At 38.0% G+C, this 20518-nt stretch overlaps 1 protein-coding gene across 2 annotated transcripts; it reads left to right on the top strand.

Moving 5' to 3' along the window:
* Nucleotides 1-1230: 1230 nt before the first annotated feature.
* Nucleotides 1231-16792, top strand: nectin1a (nectin cell adhesion molecule 1a). Of its 2 annotated transcripts, XM_034889429.1 has the most exons (11): nucleotides 1231-1666; nucleotides 11279-11391; nucleotides 12230-12488; nucleotides 13668-13785; nucleotides 13918-14099; nucleotides 14194-14311; nucleotides 14711-14862; nucleotides 14973-15105; nucleotides 15199-15262; nucleotides 15594-15732; nucleotides 15861-16116. In XM_034889429.1, the coding sequence occupies exons 1-10, from the start codon at nucleotides 1615-1617 to the stop codon at nucleotides 15687-15689; spliced, it is 1287 nt and encodes a 428-aa protein (XP_034745320.1). In that variant the 5' UTR covers nucleotides 1231-1614; the 3' UTR covers nucleotides 15690-15732; nucleotides 15861-16116. The 2 variants fall into 2 exon arrangements, with proteins under 2 accessions (XP_034745320.1, XP_034745319.1); XM_034889428.1 differs by lacking the exon at nucleotides 15594-15732 and having other exon boundaries at nucleotides 1234-1666; nucleotides 15861-16792.
* Nucleotides 16793-20518: the final 3726 nt, after the last annotated feature.

The raw sequence follows: 20518 nt of genomic DNA, 5'->3' as shown, positions 1-20518 counted from the left end.
AACTTCCACATCATTGCATTCTGTTTTTATTCACAATTTGTACAGTGTCCCAACTTTTTTGGAATCGGGTTTGTATAATTTGTGTCTAGGGCTTCAACTTACAATTATGTTCTTTGATTAATCAATTAGTTGTTAAGTCTATAAAATGTCAGAAAAGAAAGAAACCAGTTTTGTAAAAAAAATATTCATATTTAATTTTCGAAAAAAAAGACTGAAATCAACTGTTAAATTAGTTGATTTCAGTGATTTTTTGTGACACAGAGCGGTAAGTTGGTGCACTAGACAAATAGTCATTACTAAAAATCATTAGTAAGCATAAAGACTTTTTTTGTTGTCTAAAATAAGCATGTTAAGTAAAAGCTTAAGTGTATAACTTTTTATGCCCATATTATGAAAAATAAAAAAAACTTTTTGGGGGTTTGGGGTGTTATTTTGTGTCTTGTGTCAATTTTGCCCCAACGTGATTTACGGCAGACAGACAGACTGGCTGTCTCACAGACACACATTATGATAGGTCACAGATTTTGGCGTAACAACGGTAAAGCCTACGTTTAAGTATCCAGCCAGGTAAAATCTATTCAGCAGATGTGGTAAAGACACTACCCATTTTGTCCAAAGTGGCAGCTAGAATCAACACAAACTGAAAGTTAGATACAGCCAATTTATTTAATTGTGCTCTTGAATGAATAATTAGTGAATTATATAACAAAACTCACCTTTGTGCCATTAGTATGGTCTTACACAAACTCTCACAATCGCGTATGCAACATGGTATTATTTTGATTTCAGCCTTACGTGAATACACTGCTATGGGCCGGTAAACATAAAGGTTGTAACCTTTAGAGAACGTTAGGGGAACGTTCCGAGAACGTTCGCTGTAACCAAAAACGAACGTTCCCAGAACGTTAAGAAAACCGTCCAATTAACCAACAGACAACCAAAATACAACCAAAACAAACCTTCAGGGAACGTTCCCAAACCAAAAACGAACGTTACCAGAACGTTCGGGGAACCAAAAATTGTTAGCTGGGTGTTACCTGAAATGGTTGGGGGGGCTGAAGCTACTGGGAGGTAGCCTACCCGTGTGTACATGTAGGCTACGTCCCTGTCTGGGCCCCTAATTGCCTCCATTGTGTCTTCTGATTTAAAACAGCCTGACTACGGCTTTTTATTTATTAAACTAAATGAGCACACTGGCCGGCCGGCCGGCTGTCTGCTCACTCAGCTCAGCCCTCACACTGACAGATAGTTGCCGGTCGGGACTGGGGGGGGTGGTGGAAGGATATCTCGGAAATAATCTGCCCACGCGTTAAGCTGCTTTATCCCCGCAAGCCTCAGCAGGACAGAGACTGCTCTGCTACCTCCCACAGGGAAACTGGAATTATAGTGGGAGAAAGAAAAAGTGGCACAGGGTGCGGAATTAAGTTTGACAAATCTTTGTTTTGTGAATTAGATGAGTGTGTTTGTCGCACACATGGAAACCTGAGTGGACCCCGACAGACAAACCTGAAGCTGAACCCGCTGCCGTGTGTTCAGCCTGGGAGGCAGGAGGCGTAAAACAAGTGCACCCTGGGAATTTAACCACAGCGAGAAGCTGGCAACGGTGGTTTGGGCATGGACAGCACTGGACTTTGGATATTCCTGATAACAACGTGTGTTATTCCAGGTAGGCTGTTCTGCTTTTCTCAGCACCTGTTAAATAGATATTAGTGATGGGACTGGTCCTGCTAAAATACACGATTTCTGTGTATCAAATGTATTGCCTACCAAACACAAAGAAGGAGGTACACACACAGCGAGGATTCGAATAGTTAGGCTATAAAACGTTATTGTTGTATTTTAAATTGGTGGTTGCTTCGTAACCTTCTGTATCCTGTATTGTTATGAACTTGGCCATTCAAAACATTTTTAATTAATGCCTTTATTTTGATAAATAATTTTGTATTAATGTAATACATTAAAGTGTACATAAAAAATGTGTATGTACACAATAACTGTGTGTATTGTCTATTTTACATTAGTGTAACATATCATATAAGTGCTCACTTTAAGACTTATCATCCCTCAGTATAGTATAGGCTGCAGGTAGTAAAATTAAAAACTAGCACAATATCCCTCTTGATAAAGGGTTAATGTGTTTTAATCGATTATTATAAAACATTTACTATTGTTTTATAGCTCTATAAGCCATTAATATGAACAACGTTTGGGCTGCCAAGTTATGATGTTAGTAAGATTTTTCACAACCATAACAGAGTTCTTATGACTTATCTGTAAAGTATCAGTAACATTACTAGTTTATCAATTTCTCAACTACTTTATATGCCATTTGTTACAATTTGTAAACTCAAGGTAAGGGGTGCCTGCTTGTGATTTTTAAAATTAAGTCATTTATTTCTATACTGTAGGCTATAGATGACTTCATGTTCATTTCAACTTACATATGGAGCTCTGACAGTATAATCTGATTTATTCTCTGCAACTACATTACTTTTATCATTTAGTCATCTACTCCTGATCAGTAGAGAAGTCAAAGCGTGTTAATAAATGAATTAATGAATAAATGAATGAATGAATGGACCAACTTTTGCCTCATTGTAACAGTTGCAGCTGTGTAACCAGACTAAGCTGGGGCCATATAGCTAGCAGTAGACTTGTGGCTGTGTAATAAAAGGGGGGGGGGGGTGATGGTATATATATGTTACGTAATTACAAAAGTCATTGTGGCAGCATATGGTTGCGTTTAGCTGCTGTGATTGCTTTTTTTCACTGAGTTAGTGCAACCCCCTATGTGCTATAGTTGAGCAGTAATTTGCTGGTGTGCATACATGTGTGTATGTGTTTTTACTGAGTATGAGGCCACGCCATGTGTGGGATTGTTAGGTTGAAGGACATAGCAGTGGATTAGAGCTGCACAGGGAGCAGGAAGGGTATAACAACATGATAGATGCCTAGCCTGCTCACTGTTGCTGCAGTGTGTGTGTCTTATACTGGCTGGTGCAGACTCAGAACACTTCAGACTCAGAGCCCGTCAGGATCTGCTGGGCGTCCTAGTAGGTTGGTGCGAGTGCTGTGACAGGCAATCACTGGTATGTTTTCACATGTAAGTTTGCAGTCCTCTACTACAGAAAGAAACAGAAAAGACTAAGAATGACAGACAGGCATCCTCATGAATATTTGCATAATCCACTGTCCGCAGCTGGAACAAACAGACGCTACCCCACAGAAATAATCCAGCACAAGCACTCAGACCTTCTGTCCATTTCCTCTTTTGTTTGTCTCTTCATTCTCCACCTCCCTCTCCAAATTCAGCCAATTTAAAGTATTTTTTCCACTTTATTGTCTCTCAATCAGTTGAGATATTCTATATTTCTCTCTAGCTCCTCTCTCTCTCTCTTAGGTTTGTATTCTTCTCTCATGTCCCAAAACACAGACGTAGCAGCAACAGTCATCATAATCCTGTGAGCTGCCTGCTGAACACCAGCCAACTACACACTTCACGTTCCTACACTGCCACAGAGATTATTCATCCACACAAACATGCACAAGTATCCATGCGTGTGCACACAGATCACAATCGAAAAATAATGAGAGCTTAGAATTGATTTAGCCGTAAAATGAAGAGAGAAGAAGTGTTTTTCTCCATTTTAATCAGGCAAACAAATTGAGAGCGGCCCACAGAATTTGGCCAAGAGTCAGTTTTCATTGTTGGTAAAGCTGTTCTTTGCTTTCACACTGCAATATATTGATTTAGCAACAACAAAAAACATGGCAAATAACAGTTTAACAGGTGGTAGTGTACCTGTTAAACCTCTGTAACTTTAACTTTAGGGAGCACATAGTGCTTCCTAAAATGCAACAGTTAGGACAATGCAACAGTGAGTTTTCAGTTCAAGCATTGGGTGTTATTGTGTGCCTGTGTGTCAGTTTACTGTGCTTCAGGTTTCCCTGCATTGTAAGTCACAAGGCCAAAGACACAAAACCAGTGTGTAATCCCCGATCAATCACAGATTTCATGGCTTTAAGATTAAACAGTTAATCTTTCTCTCTCTGTGTTTTTTCATTTTCTCTTCTGTCGCATGAGGTCAGTTTTTTGGTAATCTTGCATTGCCGGATCTCCACAGCACTGTGGAGTAAGGTCTGGCTATACAACAGATACTGTAACAAATTACTGTAAAAATATTTTTTTTACAGTAATTGGCCGTTCTTCCTAAATACAGTGAAATGGTATAAAAGTGGGAAAATGTAAATAGTGTAAAATGCAAATGTAGTGTAAAAGGCATTTGAGGAGCCAAATATTAACAGCAAGCTGCTGTACAATTAAACGGTATACTGCAGCTTTTTCAGCAGCCAGGTTGAGTCCACCCACAACACTTTTAAAATCATTTGACATTGACATCAAGTCCTCACCACTTCATGGAGAGAGTAATCAAAAAACTATAATGTTACACCAGAGATTTAATAAAAATAAGTACAACAAATAGGAAGAAGAGAAAGAGAGAAATTAGAGAATTGTGAGTGACTCTGCTTGGCCAGCACAGATGTTGATGACGCGCATCACCTACTTGGCTCACATACTACACATCGCACATCCTCAGCCTTCCTGCTTGCAAAGGTAATTTAACAAGGTAATTGTGTTTTTTATCTAATTCAGCTGTACCCTGGTTTGTCATTGTGGATTGAATGTGCATTGTCTTAACTGGTTGTTGTTGGTTTTTGCAAGCATGCACCGTAATGTTTTGTAGGCAAGTTATTGTTAGCTAGTTAGCTAGCTAGCTAGTGGGCTAGCTAAACTGTGTTACCAGTGTCGTAGCAATTGTTTAATTTGCTTTTATATTCTTCATTTGTTTGTGACAAATTGGGATGAATTGATACATTTGGTTAATGTCTGGCATTATCAATTGATGTCTGAACATTAATTTTATTATATTATACAAATACTGTTCTAAAATAATTTGAGGATAGCATTGTTGTTGGTATTTTATATTTGTAGTTTTGTACGACCAAATTCCTAAAAGTCTGTCTGCTAAACACTGCTTGCCAAGTTGACCCTTGCTTCAAAAACACCAGTCTCCTAATAGTTCAAAATGAATTTGTCAAAAACGATGTCATAATGGTAACAACTCATCTTTTGCAATTATATTTAGTTGCTCATTATTATAAAATAATTTCTACAAGTTATATAATTTTCTCATGATTATAAGACACAGAGGTCATTTTCATGTGAAAACTTTGTTGAATGTTTATTTAGTGAGTATTATGTGGTTCTGTATTAAGTGCAAATAAGCCTAACATATCAAACCTGATATCTTACAATCTTTCTCTGTTATTACATTTTAGGCGCTTCCTTGAAATCAACCCAGAGAGTTAAACAAAGTCAACTTAAGGGAAGGTAATGTCAAAGAGGACGGGAGGCTGGTCCATAAAAAGGCAGCTAGTGTGCCTCCCCATGTGGCAACCCTCATCCAAAATGTCTTGGACTTTGAGTGGGGATTCATGTAGTCGACAAGCCATCGCCACACAAGATGTTCATGTTCTTCCGTTAAGTTCTGTTCGGTCACATTGTGCAGTTCTAGGTCAGTTGTTGATGTGTTGTTCTATTAAATGAAAAGGTTTATCGCAATGTTTTTCTTTTAGCAAATGTACAGTATTTTCATATGGCATTATAAGCCTGAGTAAGGTTTTCATGGATCTTTCCCAAATGTCACTATGAGTTGTGTTTGATTGTTCATTGGCTTGAATAAATGGCTTATACAGCCAAAGGCCCTTTCTTGCAATCATTTTTATATTAAGCATTTTTAAAAGCGTTTTCATTTTGAAACTTACACATTTTAAATCATAATCTTTAGCCGTGTTATACTGTGAATATCACATTCAATGGTAGGCTACTTTCAAAATCCATTTTATAGTAATACGGTGATAATGGAGATATGAACATTGGAATAACTGGTAATAAACTGTTAGGGATTTGTTACAGTGTACATTCTGCAATAGCAGAAAACGCTCTGGGTTGTTTGCATTTCTTTTAACCAATCACAATCCACTTCAGCTCCGGATGCAGCGACGGTGGTTCTGCAAAATTGTCTGGGGAAGGAACTGGTTAAAGTAGAACATTTGCACCCCGCAAAAGAACAGTAACCCATGCTATTTGAATTAGCTGGATACATTGTTAAATGTAATTTGATTTTACCAGTGTTTTGCCGTGTGTACTTCGTCCATAGCAATCCCCAACAAAGTCCTAGTTAGATCATGTTGCTTAATGTAGATGTAGTTTGCAGTTGAATGTGAAGATCTTTATTACTGTAACAGATCTGGAGTTGTTAGTGCCGTTTTGATTGATTTATTGATTTTATTAAACCATTTAAATATAAAAAAACAGTACTTTGTGTCATACATTAAAATACATAAATAGTCAGGGATGACACAATAAAGCCCAAAAACATATTTCCATTGTGGCCCCTAATTTAGGTTGTTTCTAGGGTGAAATCTTGTATCAGAGTGACCAGTACTCTTCTTCATCACATTGAGGCTTTTCTGTTTAAATAAAGGTAAAAAAGTATCAAACCTTTTTTTGTTTGCCCAAATCTGTAAACCCTTTACCAAAAAGCCTCCAGCAAAACCTTTTACCATCCCTCTGATGAACTCTCACACAATACGAGAAAAGCTTACAAATGGCTCGTCACATTATGAGAATGATGGAGGATATCCACACAGGATATGAAAAAGAAAAGCCCAACACCACACTGTGATGCTCTTGCTGTTTTTGCATGTTGCCCATTCAACTATGAAACAATATCGCTATTGTTCTGTTACGTTCCCATGGTTGTCAATGGGTTGGTGAGATAATTTCCTATTGTCTAAACAATAGAAGAATGTGAATGGACTTGGAATAGACACAGCAGAAAAGAGGAAGGTGAAAGAGATGTGGAACCAACAAGATATGAAAGTGTTTGTGCGTGTGTGTGTGTGTAGTAGGGTGGGGGTGGGGGTGGGGGTGTTTGTGTCTAAAAGGTCTGTCTATTCTGCCCTAACGTAAAGCCCCTAATCAGCTCAGCCACAGAACTCAGGGGGGACACCCAGTGGGATGTGTGTGTTTGTCTGTGTGTGTGTGTGTGTGTGTGTGTGTTTGTGTGTGTAAAGGATAGGGTTTAGACACAAGCAAAAGTATTTTGATACTTATGACATTTTTTTAACATTTTTGTACAACCATGTGATAATAGTACTAAAGCAATGTTTTTCCACATTGACTAAGGATGGAAGATAGATGAGGGGTTAATACCACTCTTGCTAATATGCAAATGTTGTTAATGTTGGAAAGAACCAGGCGACCTGTTTCCAGCCTTTGTGCTAAGCTAAGCTCACATATGCTGGCTGTAACTACAAATCTATCCTTCTGACGTGAGAGTGGTGTCAGTCTTTTTTTTTTTGCGTTTTTCCCAAAATGTGGGGGAAGAAAATTATTCCTTTAAATGTAAATGTGCTGTATTTATATAGCGCTTTTCCAGTCTTAACAACTGCTCAAAGCGCTTTTACATCTACAGGAAACATTCACCATTCACACACATTCATACACTGTGGCCGGGGCTGCCATACAAGGTGCCACCTGCTCATCAGATAAACATTCACACACATTCACACTCCGATGCGCAGCACCGGGGGCAACTCGGGGTTCAGTGTCTTGCCCAAGGACACTTCGACAATGACTGCAGGGGCGGGGATCGAACCACCAACCTTTCAATTGGCAGGCAACCGCTCTACCACTGAGCCACAGCCGCCCCTTTAATAATCACAATTTAATAGATGTCATCGTACAATCCTGCCACAAATTATCACAGAAATATCCTCGAAACAGCAACTCTTCTCTTAAATAAAATCCTCAGTTAAACATGAATCTCATAAGCGTGTTGTTGAAGTATGGCATAGTCAGAATCAGACACAAACAACATACTTCTATGAAGCATTTGATACATTTTAGAAAAACACATTTTAAATGTTTATCTTGACAACATTATCACTGGTGGAAAAACGTTGAACCACTGAATATCTTTCTTATAGGCATGTAGGTTTAAAAACCTGCATAAACAGATTTATTAGAACCTAATCTATAAAATACTTCCGCAAAACATTCTTATAATTGAAGCCTCATGTAGAGCAACAAATGGACTATGGTGCAGATGCACTTTAATATTCTAAATGCTGTAATCTACTCCCACTGCTGGCCTTCATCCCTCCCGATGACCCACACGAACAAACACAATAGTTTGAAAAGTGGGCACGTGAGATGCAGTGAACTCCTTCTCTAATACAAAACTATTAAACTTATTAATATAATAAAAAGAAATGTGGCTCAGGTTTGTACTTGACTTCATGTGATGATGTTGGTCATATTTCTGATGATTGTAAGCAGTGCAGAGATTTATCTGTATTTTGAAGATTTTGCGTGCATGTTTGCATGCATAGAACATGCACAAATAAACCATTTACCAAATACATGTATGTATATTAAATGATTTTTCTGCAGAGTTACATTATAAGCCAAGCCAAAACAAATCTAATAAAGTAGGTGATTAATACACTCTAATCATTCAATTCTAATGGTGTTTTCATCATTTAGGTGATGGGAAACTACACAAGCACACAAACATGCTGTGCCCTTTTTCTGGGAATGTGTAAATATTTTGTTCTATTAATCAATTTTAACTTGATCTCATAATTCAGTTTGCCATCAGTTGAATTTGAATTATTGTGATTATGAATGAGATGCTGGTTTTATAGCTCATTGTAATGAAACCAGTGAAATCTTCAACATTATTTCATTATGTCTTAGGTGACAACAGAGCAGACCTATTGCTGAGCGCCGATGAACGCTGAGCGCAGACTGAACAGTGTTGTTTATAGCATTCTGTTCACTGTTATCAGAGCAAAACTTTAGGAACGCTTCAAGGAACAATACTTGAGTCCAAGTACATGGATCCAACTGTTTGTGAGACGACCTTGATTCTTCTATGTATTTCAGAGCTGATTGGCTTTTTGTTCTCCCACAGCTCATTGTTGAAGGTTTTTAGTATGTCATTTGGAAATTCATAAGTTGATGGTGTTGTCTGGGACTTTTACAAGTCATCCAAAACAACAAACAACAAAAATGTATAATTTGAGCATCATAGTACTCCAACGATTTAGCATTGTATGTCTATAAAATTGTTGGACTCTGGATAGACAATTAAAAACTAGAAGAGAAAAAAATTGATGCAGCAGAAGAAAACCTGATGCCTACATTACCCAAAATGCAACCCGACTGCTGGCAGTTACTGAAACGTAAACATAATGTTGTTTTGGGCCATTTAAGAGTGCAATCTCAAAACTTTTCAACTATGTAGTATGTTGCATGTAACTTTTAGCCTACTTAAAATGTTGTGTCCAATTGGAAACGAGAACAAGGAAAATACTTTATTACAGTTTATTCTTAACTATAGGAAAACAAAATATGACAACATGTCAGAGAAGAAGAGGCATTGACTCCTGCTGGATTGCAGTTTGTCCACATTAAGTTAGACAAACCTCTAGAAAATAACCACAAAATAACATTGGTATGTAAAAAACAAATTGTTATTCTTAGGTCTTATAAATAAATAATTAATGTGCTATTAATGAAGCTCTTACACAGCTCTGACAGAAATATTACTGTCGGATTCCAAAATACTGTGAATGTGTTGATGCATTACTTCCTGGTTGACAAGAGGACCTTAGCGCTGTCAGCCTGGTGTGATCGTTAGCCTCTGTGATAGAGACTAGACCAGACAACTGATGGAACGATCAATATTCATCCATTAATAACCTGGAAATATTGGATTACATAATGAACCATGAACAATGGCTCCTCATTTATATGTTTAAAAAAATACAATACTTCAAACATGGAAATCACCCCTGGGTATGGGTTACATAAAAACGTCTAATTCAGCATTGCATTCATGTAAAATTTCCAGTCATTTGGTTTGTGGCATTACATGTTTGAGTAAGTTAAAAGTAACCAGCTAGAGTAGCACTTGCTTTACAGTAACGTCAGAAATTGCTGTTTCCATAATTAAATTTATAGAGTGACACACACATTACACATTACTTACATTAACCTCCTTTACATGTGCTGTGTTACAGGTGGACAATATTGTCTTTTTTTAAAAGAGGAAGCCAAATAGATCTTGGAAAGTAAAAAATATGACATGGTCATCCCTTACGAAGCCAATGTATGTTGTTTATATGTTGCAAAATTTTGTTTTCTTATTATGAGTCTGTATTTGTAAAGGAAACGTTTCACGCAAGATTTTGTTGGAAGAGGGAAGGTGTTGTTTTGTCTCCTATAAAGGAAAGAAACACACAAAGTAACTGAAACTGATTACAGTTAAAATACACATTTGTTGAGATACTATACGGTAAATGAATTCATATTTTAGGAACTTTAAGACATCGTTATTCAAGTAAATTCGACAAGTAAATTTGCAGTGGTTGGCATGTCTGGATGCATTTCTATCTCTTGAGCACTTTTTCTTCATCTTTTATTGTATACAGTATATTTATATCATAAACAGGCCTACTATTAATGGGGAGGAAGAGGGGATTTTAAATGAATTAACTATAAAAGTAAGATGTTAGCGATGATTAAAAAATATCGATGGTAAGACTTTCGATATTTTAATCAAAGATGGCTGGTGACTTAGGTACAATGATGGATGTTTAGCATGAAAGAGTTCTGTGTTTGTGTGTGTTTGTGTGTGTGTGTGTGTGTGTGCTTGTGTGTATATTGTTTAACCATGGGTGTATGAGAATGAGAGCAGCCATTGTTCTGAGATTTTTTGTTCAGTGTACCATCTTTGTTCCTCATCCTGCATCATGAATAACAAATTAACATTTATTCTTTATCAAACGACCTGATTAAACAGGACTTCATTTAAAGTTATCTGACAAACACAAGTGAAGACACACGTCTCACATAGTGAACCGGTTTACATGTTGTGGAGTTGTTGGAGGTGTTCAAAAGGTCAGTGGGAACCGTAACTAAACAAATCGTGCTTATTTATACCTCACTCTAATCCATAACCTTTGACCTCAGCTCACCTCTCACGCTGCTGAAATGGATTACCTTTGACAGCTGAGCTCAGCCAATCATGATGCTGACAGTGAAACGCTAAGAGCATGTCAGTCTGATGCTGCCATTTTGTGTGTATTTGTGTGTGCATGGGTGAAAGTGTGTTAATGTCTTTACGTTGTGTTTTGCATCCAGGAAGGAATGGCCAGACTGTGGAAATGGATGATGGGAAGTGGGGGTATGTTGGCTCAAAGGTGGATCTTCGTTGTCGGTTCATCAACAGCTCTCCGCCTGTCAAAATCTCACAGGTATTATAATATATAATGTGTAAAGTCCACATGTGGATTACACCCACGTGTATGTAGATTGAAACAAATATTATAATTCATACCCAGGGTACATTTAGCAGCAGAAGAGACAGATATTTACCTTAGGAGTTGGTAAAGACCAAAACAGAGCTAATGAATACTTACATTCATCAGGTGGGGACTTGTTTTATTTACAACTTTTGCCATTTCAACTTAAAAGTTTATGGTATGTCAGTGTTGTGATGACAACTTGTTTCATTTGCCCCAATTGGCCAAAGAAACTATTCAGGTTCCAGCAATATAATTAATTCAAATCGTGATTTAAATATTCGACAGTTACCAGTTCACTTCAGAGCATGTAAACATGTTCTGCTTATCTACAAAACCTTGTTATCAGCCAGTCTCTGTCAAAATCCCTTTAAGGGACCACTATAGCCATTTTGCTTGTCTAAGCCAATTAACTATATTATTTATTATTGGCTACAATTTCCAAATTCATCCTGGAAGTCATTTTCATTTCAGTAAGGCATTACAATTAAGAAAAGTCCCTGATCTGAGCTGCATTACCACTTATCTGAGCTGCATTACCACTGAATAATGAATCCCATAATGCAATGACATAAATCACTGGCTTATAAACTTGTGGTTTGCTTTTTGTAAATGGACATTAATACTGAAAAACATAAACATGCAATATGCCTCTTAGTTAATTGGCCAAAACCACTGCCCACTCAAAATTACATAACTGATATAACAGTTTCATGGTTCATATCAGAGCTCTTTTACACTTTCCCTCATCATTTACTTATTCAATTTTAATTCATCCTTCTCTATCAAGGTAACATGGCAGAAACTGGTGAATGGCACTAAGCAGAACGTGGCAATCGCAAATCCCTCCCTGGGCGTGTCTGTGGCCCCGCCCTACAGAGACCGTGTCACCTTCAAGAATGCAGCAGTGAGGCGGCGGACTCCGAATCTGGAAGACACCACCATCACTTTCTCCTCGCTCCGCCTTTCTGACGAGTTCACCTACATCTGTGAATACACCACGTTCCCTGCAGGGAACCGAGAAAACACTGTAAACCTCACTGTCTATGGTAAGGCAAATTTGTGATGATCTGATCCTCAAGTGAAATACATTACATATGATGGAGATGTTAAATGTAAAGGCACATACACCTCAGCATTTTCCCTTTGTTTCCAGTCTTATGATAAGCTAAGAAAACAACCCACCTAACTATATAGCTACTTAAGAGAATATAAAAGAACCATGACGAAACTGACAGAAGGACAGGAAGCGCAATTGCAAATTGCTCTGCTACTTCAGCACCACGGACAGCGCCATGCATTTATAAATACACAGCCCAGTAAGGCTACTGCTATTTCAGAGCCATGGTCACGGCCATAGATTATACTGTGCACAAACCCTTAGTCAGAGAAATATATAATATGTAAAGTTCTGCATTAAAATGTATAACACTGACTACACACATGTCATGTATTTTGTTTATTTGTCCTTTCCCCCCAATGCAGAGAAATTGGAGAGATAACAGCGAAGTGTAAAATCTGTTGTGATATTGGGGTTTTAGCTGGCTAATGTTTGCTTGCCTGCTTGCTAATTTGTCAGCTACCACCCCAAATAGAATCTAAGTAATTAAGTTATGTAGGAAACACTGCAGCTCTTTCATTAGAATGACATAACATCAATTGACATTACTAAATGTAGTGTGAAAACAACTTTAATTCCTTAACTAGTCGGTAAACAGATACAAGTTCATCGGCAATTGTGGTTGTGAAGACAACAACTCCTATGATCCCATACATCTGAATGCACGTCGTCAAAAAGTCTGGGACCTGTACAAAGACCCCTAGTGGCAGAAAATAACACATGCTAATTTTGCTAACAAGTTGGATGGCATCCTCACTTAAATCGCATTAGAGTGGCTTATTCCCAAAATGCCTAACTCTTATTTTAAGGTGTTAAATGACATAAGATAGTCCCACTCATTGATTTAGCAATGTTCTGTTTTGAGGAAATTGTTTAGGACTTTTGTTTTATATCAAACTACTGTTTCCATGGTCAAGAATTAACTTCAACAATAAGTTGTAAATGAGTTGACTGCTTTTTCTATTTTCTGTAGAGTCAAGTTATACCTTTTACCTGTCTGTCCTTTGAATAGGCTGCCATAAGTTAAACATTATACAATATTATCATGCTTTAAAAACCTGCTAATGCTATATTAACTCTATGCTTGTGTTTATTTTTACTGACTCAGTTCGCCCAACAACTCAGATGACTCTGTCCACGCCTACGCTGGTTGCTCGTTCATCCAATGTGAAAACTCCAGTGGCCACCTGCATCTCTGCCAATGGAAAACCCCCCAGTACTATCAGGTGTGTGTGTATATATATATATTTTTTTTAGTGGAAGACAGGTTTTTTGTCTCCCACTCCCACTTAACTACAAGTCAGCCTACATCGATGTATCTCTGTGTCGTGACCCTGATTCCACGTTGATCTGAGTAGGTGGGAGACGAGGGTGCCAGGAGAAGTGACCACCCGGGAGTACAGGAACTCAGACGGTACGTTCACTGTCCAGAGTGACTACATTTTGGTGCCCAGCAGAGAAACACACAAGGAAACGCTCACCTGCGTCACCACCTACAACGAGGAGGTCTTCACTGACAGCGTTACCCTCGATATTCAGTGTAAATCTTTTTCAAGCTCATAACTATGCAGGTAAAATATAAACACTATTACAAGCTCAAAAATGTTATTTGATTGTGTTCGTTTTTGTACCAGATGAGCCAGACGTTTCGGTGGAGGGGTTTGATGGAAACTGGTACCTGAACCGAGAGAATGTCCAGCTCAGCTGCCAAGCTGATGCCAACCCGGCAGTCTCTCTGTATCAGTGGAGACTGTGAGTATAACTCTGTTTGTTTGTGTTTCACTCAAATTTACTGTTCAAAGTGATATCACCTTATTACAATGGATCAAGGAGGTTGTGGTCTATCGCTCAAAGCAACATTTGTTTGCTCATTCTTCATGCAAATATGTACTTGATTTACAAAAAAATGTAGCCAAACAACACACCATCTGCTTTCCTTTGTTTTTGTCTGTTCCGTTTTGTTAATACAATTAGACAATTCACAGAATTTCCCCAGAAGTACACATTCTTATGTGGAAATTGAGCCTCTGCTCTCTGGATCCCTAAACAAACAAGCAGAGGTCGCAAATGTATAAGGCACTGCATGTTTAAATGAAAGTTATGTTGATTGACGAGACTCTTAGTTTCACAACTTTTCTGTATTTTTTGCAGGGGTAATGGCTCCTTACCGAGCAATGCTGAGATCCGAGACAACATCCTTACCCTTAAAGGGCCGGTCACGTATGACCTGAAAGGCACCTATGTGTGTGATGCAACCAACAGCATTGGGACACGATCGGGCTCCGTGGAGGTCAGCATTACAGGTACGTTTACCCGGAGTCTGGGGTCATTTGATTTGACACTTGACTACTGTGAACAAGAAATGTGTCTGTTTGATTTTTTTTCATTGATGTTTGTGTGTTTTTTTCTGTAGAAAAGCCTCTACCGCAGATAGCAACGGGTGATATCATCAGTGTAGTCGCCTTATTATTGGCTGCTGGAGTGCTTATGGGCATTACCGTCACAGTCCTTGTGCTCAAAATAAGAAGTAGAAAAGGCGACTCCTCGTAAGTAAACGGTCATTAGCCCTCTAAGGTCCCAACATGCTTTGTATCCTCTATTACCATCCTAATCATCTAACTTTTATTCTCTGTGATCAGAAATGACTCTCCGTCCAGAAAACTGTCCCAGCCATTGAGGAAAAGACCAGCAGATGATATCCAGGTAACCTTTGTGTTGTGTTAATGTTAATGAACATGTGTCAATCACATGTTTAATGAGTTGCCAGTGGGCTTAAGTGGAGATTTTGTGCATGAACTTGTTTATTATCATGGCATTTGCAGCGAGATTCTATGCAACTCTTACAAGAGATCAGCTGTGATTCAGATTTAGATGTTAGAATCTATACACTGTTCTCTTTAACTATCGTTACACTGTTCTTTATGTGGAACATATTGGAAGCTCTGTACTTCGTTATGTATATGAATGTATGTAAAGGCTTGGTCATAACAGCGTTTATAACTGCAAAATGTTTGCTAAAATCACTTCATTTTAGAGGAATCTGTGTGATCAGAGGATTTGCTCAGGGAGTGCTTTGCATGAATGTGAACTTGCCGTGTTGGCCAGTTCCAAACCGTCTGAACAGTGCTGATCTTTAAGGGAACAGAGACAGTCCATACTAGCGCTACTAGGAGGTCAGTAACTTTACAGGGTACCTTTAAGTACATACTACACAGTGTGCACGATCAGTATATCTGGTAGGGAGTATGTGTATTGTTTCTAATTTTTATACATTTTTAATGTGTCTCTCATTTCTCCACAGCACCCGGGGCGGTTTTATGAAGAGCTTCCAAACACAGCAGATTATGTAAGCTACAGACTGGCCTGCAACAAAGAGGACTACCCAGAGCCCTACTCCCCTCCCATCAAGCCTCCTCTCTCATTTTTGCCCCAACACCCCTACAACTCCTCACAACTGACTACTGCAACCAGCAGCAGTGGCACCAACACGCCAAAAAACACTTCCTCTCCTCCTCTTCCTCCTTTACACACCACAGCCATCTTTAAGTACCCCTCGGTAGCAGGCCTGGCTTCTCCTCCCCCTGGAGTGGTGGCGTACACTTTTCCCAAAGAGCAGTACGTCTGAACCAACTTTTTGTCAAAAACTAAAACCTGTAAAGCGAGCTCAGATGAAATGACCCAATATAAACTCTAACTTTTCCTAAGAGAAGGCTGGAAACATTTGGTTAACCTTGCATCATTGTGGATAGCACTGGAGATCAAAGAACAATGCAGCTTTTATTGTTGGACTTAAAATTAAGTCCAGTTTTGAAGCATTTTCTCTTTTATTGTGTTATCTATTATTTGAAAACGGAAGACTGTTGAACCATGTTTTAGGTGTTGGGAATAGAAGATCAAGTTTAAGATGATTTGACTGTTATTTGAAAAATGTATATTGCATGGATGTATTACATTTCATTGGATTATCTCTTGATGTCCAATGTGATTGACCCCTTACTTAATCCTCTATGGTATTATTTTGTAAAAAAAAAAAAAAAGAAGAGAAATACAGAAAACAAAGATTATAATTTCCTATTTTATCTCTAATGCCCACTCTCTTTATCCTGTGTCATACTCACTGACCTTTAGTGAGAAACAGCAGACCTCACCTTTTTGGTTTTAACCTCCTGTTCTTATTTACTGTGTTGGTATTTTGTATCGTTTATGTTTTTCTTGCGAAGAAAAAAAAATCTTACAAACATTTTTATTTACTGAACAATTTTGTTGGTATATGAAATTGATGTTTTTATTTGTGGCATCTGTGGATTATAGTATTCATTAACACTGGTTGTTGGATGAGCCTTCAATTTTTCACATTTAAATAAAAATTATTCATGTAAACTTGTATCAACAGTGACTGAAAACCACAAAACCATACCAACTATCCTTCTCCTTCTTTACTCTGAAGATACTCTTTCTCAGGGCTGGCATTGGAATGTTCTATATGTAATATTCACCAACATTTAAAAGTCTACTTACACGTTTTTCTAAATAATCTTTTAAAGCATTTCTGTTGGCAATTCCATTGGAGGTATTTCTAATCTGGGGTGAGTTCATGCTAGCAGGGCTCGATGGATGGCATGGTGGTCAGTTGGTCAGTCCACCATTTTGGTCCAGATTGAAATTTCGGAACTATTTGATAGACTGCGTTGACATATTTTTTTCATCTTGTGCTAAAGAACAAAGGTTTGCATGCTAACACACTAAATTAAAATGGTGAATATGGTAAACATTATACATGCTAAATATCTAAAACGTATGCTAATTGTCATTGCTAGCTTGCTAACGTTAGCATTGAGCTCAAAGCACTGTTGTGCCTACAGCTTCACAGAGCTGCTAGCCTTTCTAGAGACTTATAATCTAGAAGATCTAAAGTAGTGCGGGTTACATAGAAAAACACTATACTAAGAAAAGTTTTTGTTTGGCTACTATTTCTCAATGAGTGAAAGTCATTATGGGAGCTTAAGAGAACTTAAAAAAATATTCTTTATACTTTCAGACAGAAAGTATAAAGGATATTTTCCCAGAGCAAACTAGTAGCTACAGATCAACTGCTTCCAGTTCTCATGGGGCATTTAAAGACTGTCCAGCCTTGATGTTCAGCTTTAGCTTCAGTGGCTAGCTCAGTATGCACGAGTTGAGTTTCTCTCTTTAAATATCCCTTTCTCTTTGGCTGCATCTTTCCATTGCACAGTGAGCTTTATGGTCAAAGCCTCAGAGAGCAATCAGTTCACTATCAGAAGGCTGTTAGTCCTGTCTTGCTTTCACATTACTTGTGCATGAAACCAATCAGATTTCCTATAACACTCTACACCAAACAATATATGCATTTCTGATAACTGCTGCCATTTGAATCTCAGGAGAGACCTAGGAAACTCAAAGAGGCATTCATGATTTAGTATGTGTGTATACCTTTCATTTTAAAGTGAACATTTATTTTTTTAAATAAAAAGACATTAGCCTACATATAAAGGCATGCTATGGCTTAAAAATGAATTAAAAAAGGATTTAACACTGCATGTTAACTCCTTTGTGAAGAAAAATGTTTTAGACTGATTCCGGCATTCATCTTTATGCAATTTCAAGCTATTGCTGTTATTTCTTTTTTGAATATATGGTAGATAAACTAAGCCCTTTGTGATATGTAGCTGACGCAGTATCTGTTTAGACTCTGCTGCATTTCTGTCTTTGGAAAGTGAGGAAAACTGATCTCTGTCCTCCATTCATTCATGATGCACGCCTCATATTACATGGTTATGGCTCCACTTAACAGTTCCTCCTTCTCTTTCCCTCTTTTCTAAACACATCACTCACATTATGATTCTTTAATAACACTGACTTAGAAAAGTAGTTCAGGGGATAAGATTGTGTATGTGCAGGTCCAGCATCTCATTGTCTGCAACTTTAGAATGGTGGCCAGTCAGTGTCGTGGTCAGGGCATGTCACTGTGAGGAAATACAGACCACTGCTGAAAGATGCCAGATTTTTAAATCTATTTAATCCTAATCCCATCAGTAGCGTTTACGCTGCTCTCTGGTCCTTACGTGACTCTTAAATTAAAGTCTGGAGCGTTCCATTAACGTTGCCAAAGATCACTAGAAATAGAGGGATATATAGTTTTTTGTTGTTCGTGTAGTCTATGCAACTTTTTTGTTAAACTTGTACTGAAACAAAGGGCAAAAACAGATCTTAAAAAATATATACCATTTTTAATCCCTATAATTTAAAAATGACTGTTCACATCTGCATTTAGTAATCATCAGCATTCCCACTTTTTATCACACACACCACAGAAAAGGGTGAAAATGTGCAGATAAACATGAAAGACTCATGTGGAGGAATGCCCATGTTCATTGTTCAGGTGTATGCATAAGTGCATGTGTGTGTGTGGCGGGTAACCTGTCCATCTATATGTCTGTCTTGTATAATTAATGAGCACAGTATCACCGTGTTATTCTAACCCTGCAGGAGAAAGAAAGAAGGCTAGAGGGATAGAGAGAAAAGAAGAACACATGAATAATTTAGCCCAAATCAGTTTAGTTACCCTACGTCCCTTCCTACTCTCAGTCTACTCAGTCAGTGCATGCAACTACATTCTCCAATAAACTTCTGGTCAGAGAAAGAAAAGACACAACCGGGGCATCTAAGGGAAACCTTTAACAAGCAGGTTGTGTAGTCCGAGCTTGACCGTTTTATCATCTATGCTACATTTTTTGGAGTAAAGTGGTTTTTGGACTCAGGATCATCATGATACCATGGTGGCCCAACTGCTAGGGCTGGTCTTTTTATTTCTACCCACCAACCTGCTCACCTTTATCACATATGGTAAGGGAAATCCAATAGCTTAAGATTCAATTGCCCTTATCTCAGTGGCAGTTAGAAATTGGTTTTCCACATAACATGACTTGAATGTTTGATGAACGTGTTAAGACAAAAATCTTTAACATTTATAAACTTTCGGTAGAATCTGTTGCAATTCAAATTTAGGATCGGAAGTACTGCAAAGATTCTTGACATTGGAGGCTGATAATTCCATAAAAACATATTGACAATATTCATTTTTTTATAAATGTATATACAAACCAACAGATAAGGATAAGATAAGGATTGATAAGGATCACACAAATTTGTGACCATAATGTGAGTCTGACATTTTATAGTTAAAATACAAACATTGTCATGTTCTTTGGTGAAAAACTATAGTGGCATTTCAGTTTCTAAATATAAAACACTTTGAAATTTCTGCACTGCAATTTGTTGTCACTTATTGGTATTTAAAACATGCACTGATCCCAATATATCTGCCATGAGCTTATATGGATGAATATATTGGCCTAGCCAATTTATCAGTCAGGTTCTAATTCTAAGAAAAAGTAAACAAAAATTGGAAAAAATAGTCTCTATATTTAATAGATGTGAGCAGTTTTGTCTGATGTATTTCGTAACAGCAGAACTGTGTACTGAAATTCAATTTGGAATAACAGAAAATGAGCATAGCAAAGAAAGCTAAAGATAGTTGATAAATTGAACACAGACTTAGTTATCTGTTTTGGAATCCCTGGAAAGATATTGAAGTGCGTCTGAAACTTAACAGTGTAATCAATCCTGTAACTGAACACTGGCAGGGCACACAGACAAACACACACACACACACACACACACACACACACACACACACACACTTGCACACACACACACACACTTGCTTGCATGTCAGTGTATCCTCTCCCTCCTCCAGCGGTGGAGATAAATCCCAAATGGGAGGTGGTGTACAAGGACACCAGTGTGTATGGAGTGGTGGGCAAAGCGGTGATTCTGGAATGCGGTCCCACCTTACCTGAAATGTACATATGGAGCTTCACCATGCCTGGAACTGAAGCTATAAGAGCTGTGGTGTATGATTTGGGGAAAGGACAGCGG

This window comes from Etheostoma cragini, chromosome 13, assembly GCF_013103735.1.
Source record: "Etheostoma cragini isolate CJK2018 chromosome 13, CSU_Ecrag_1.0, whole genome shotgun sequence".
NCBI classification, from domain to species: Eukaryota; Metazoa; Chordata; class Actinopteri; order Perciformes; family Percidae; genus Etheostoma; species Etheostoma cragini.
Note: the sequence above shows the minus strand (reverse complement) of the source record. Positions and strands in the feature narration are given on the sequence as shown.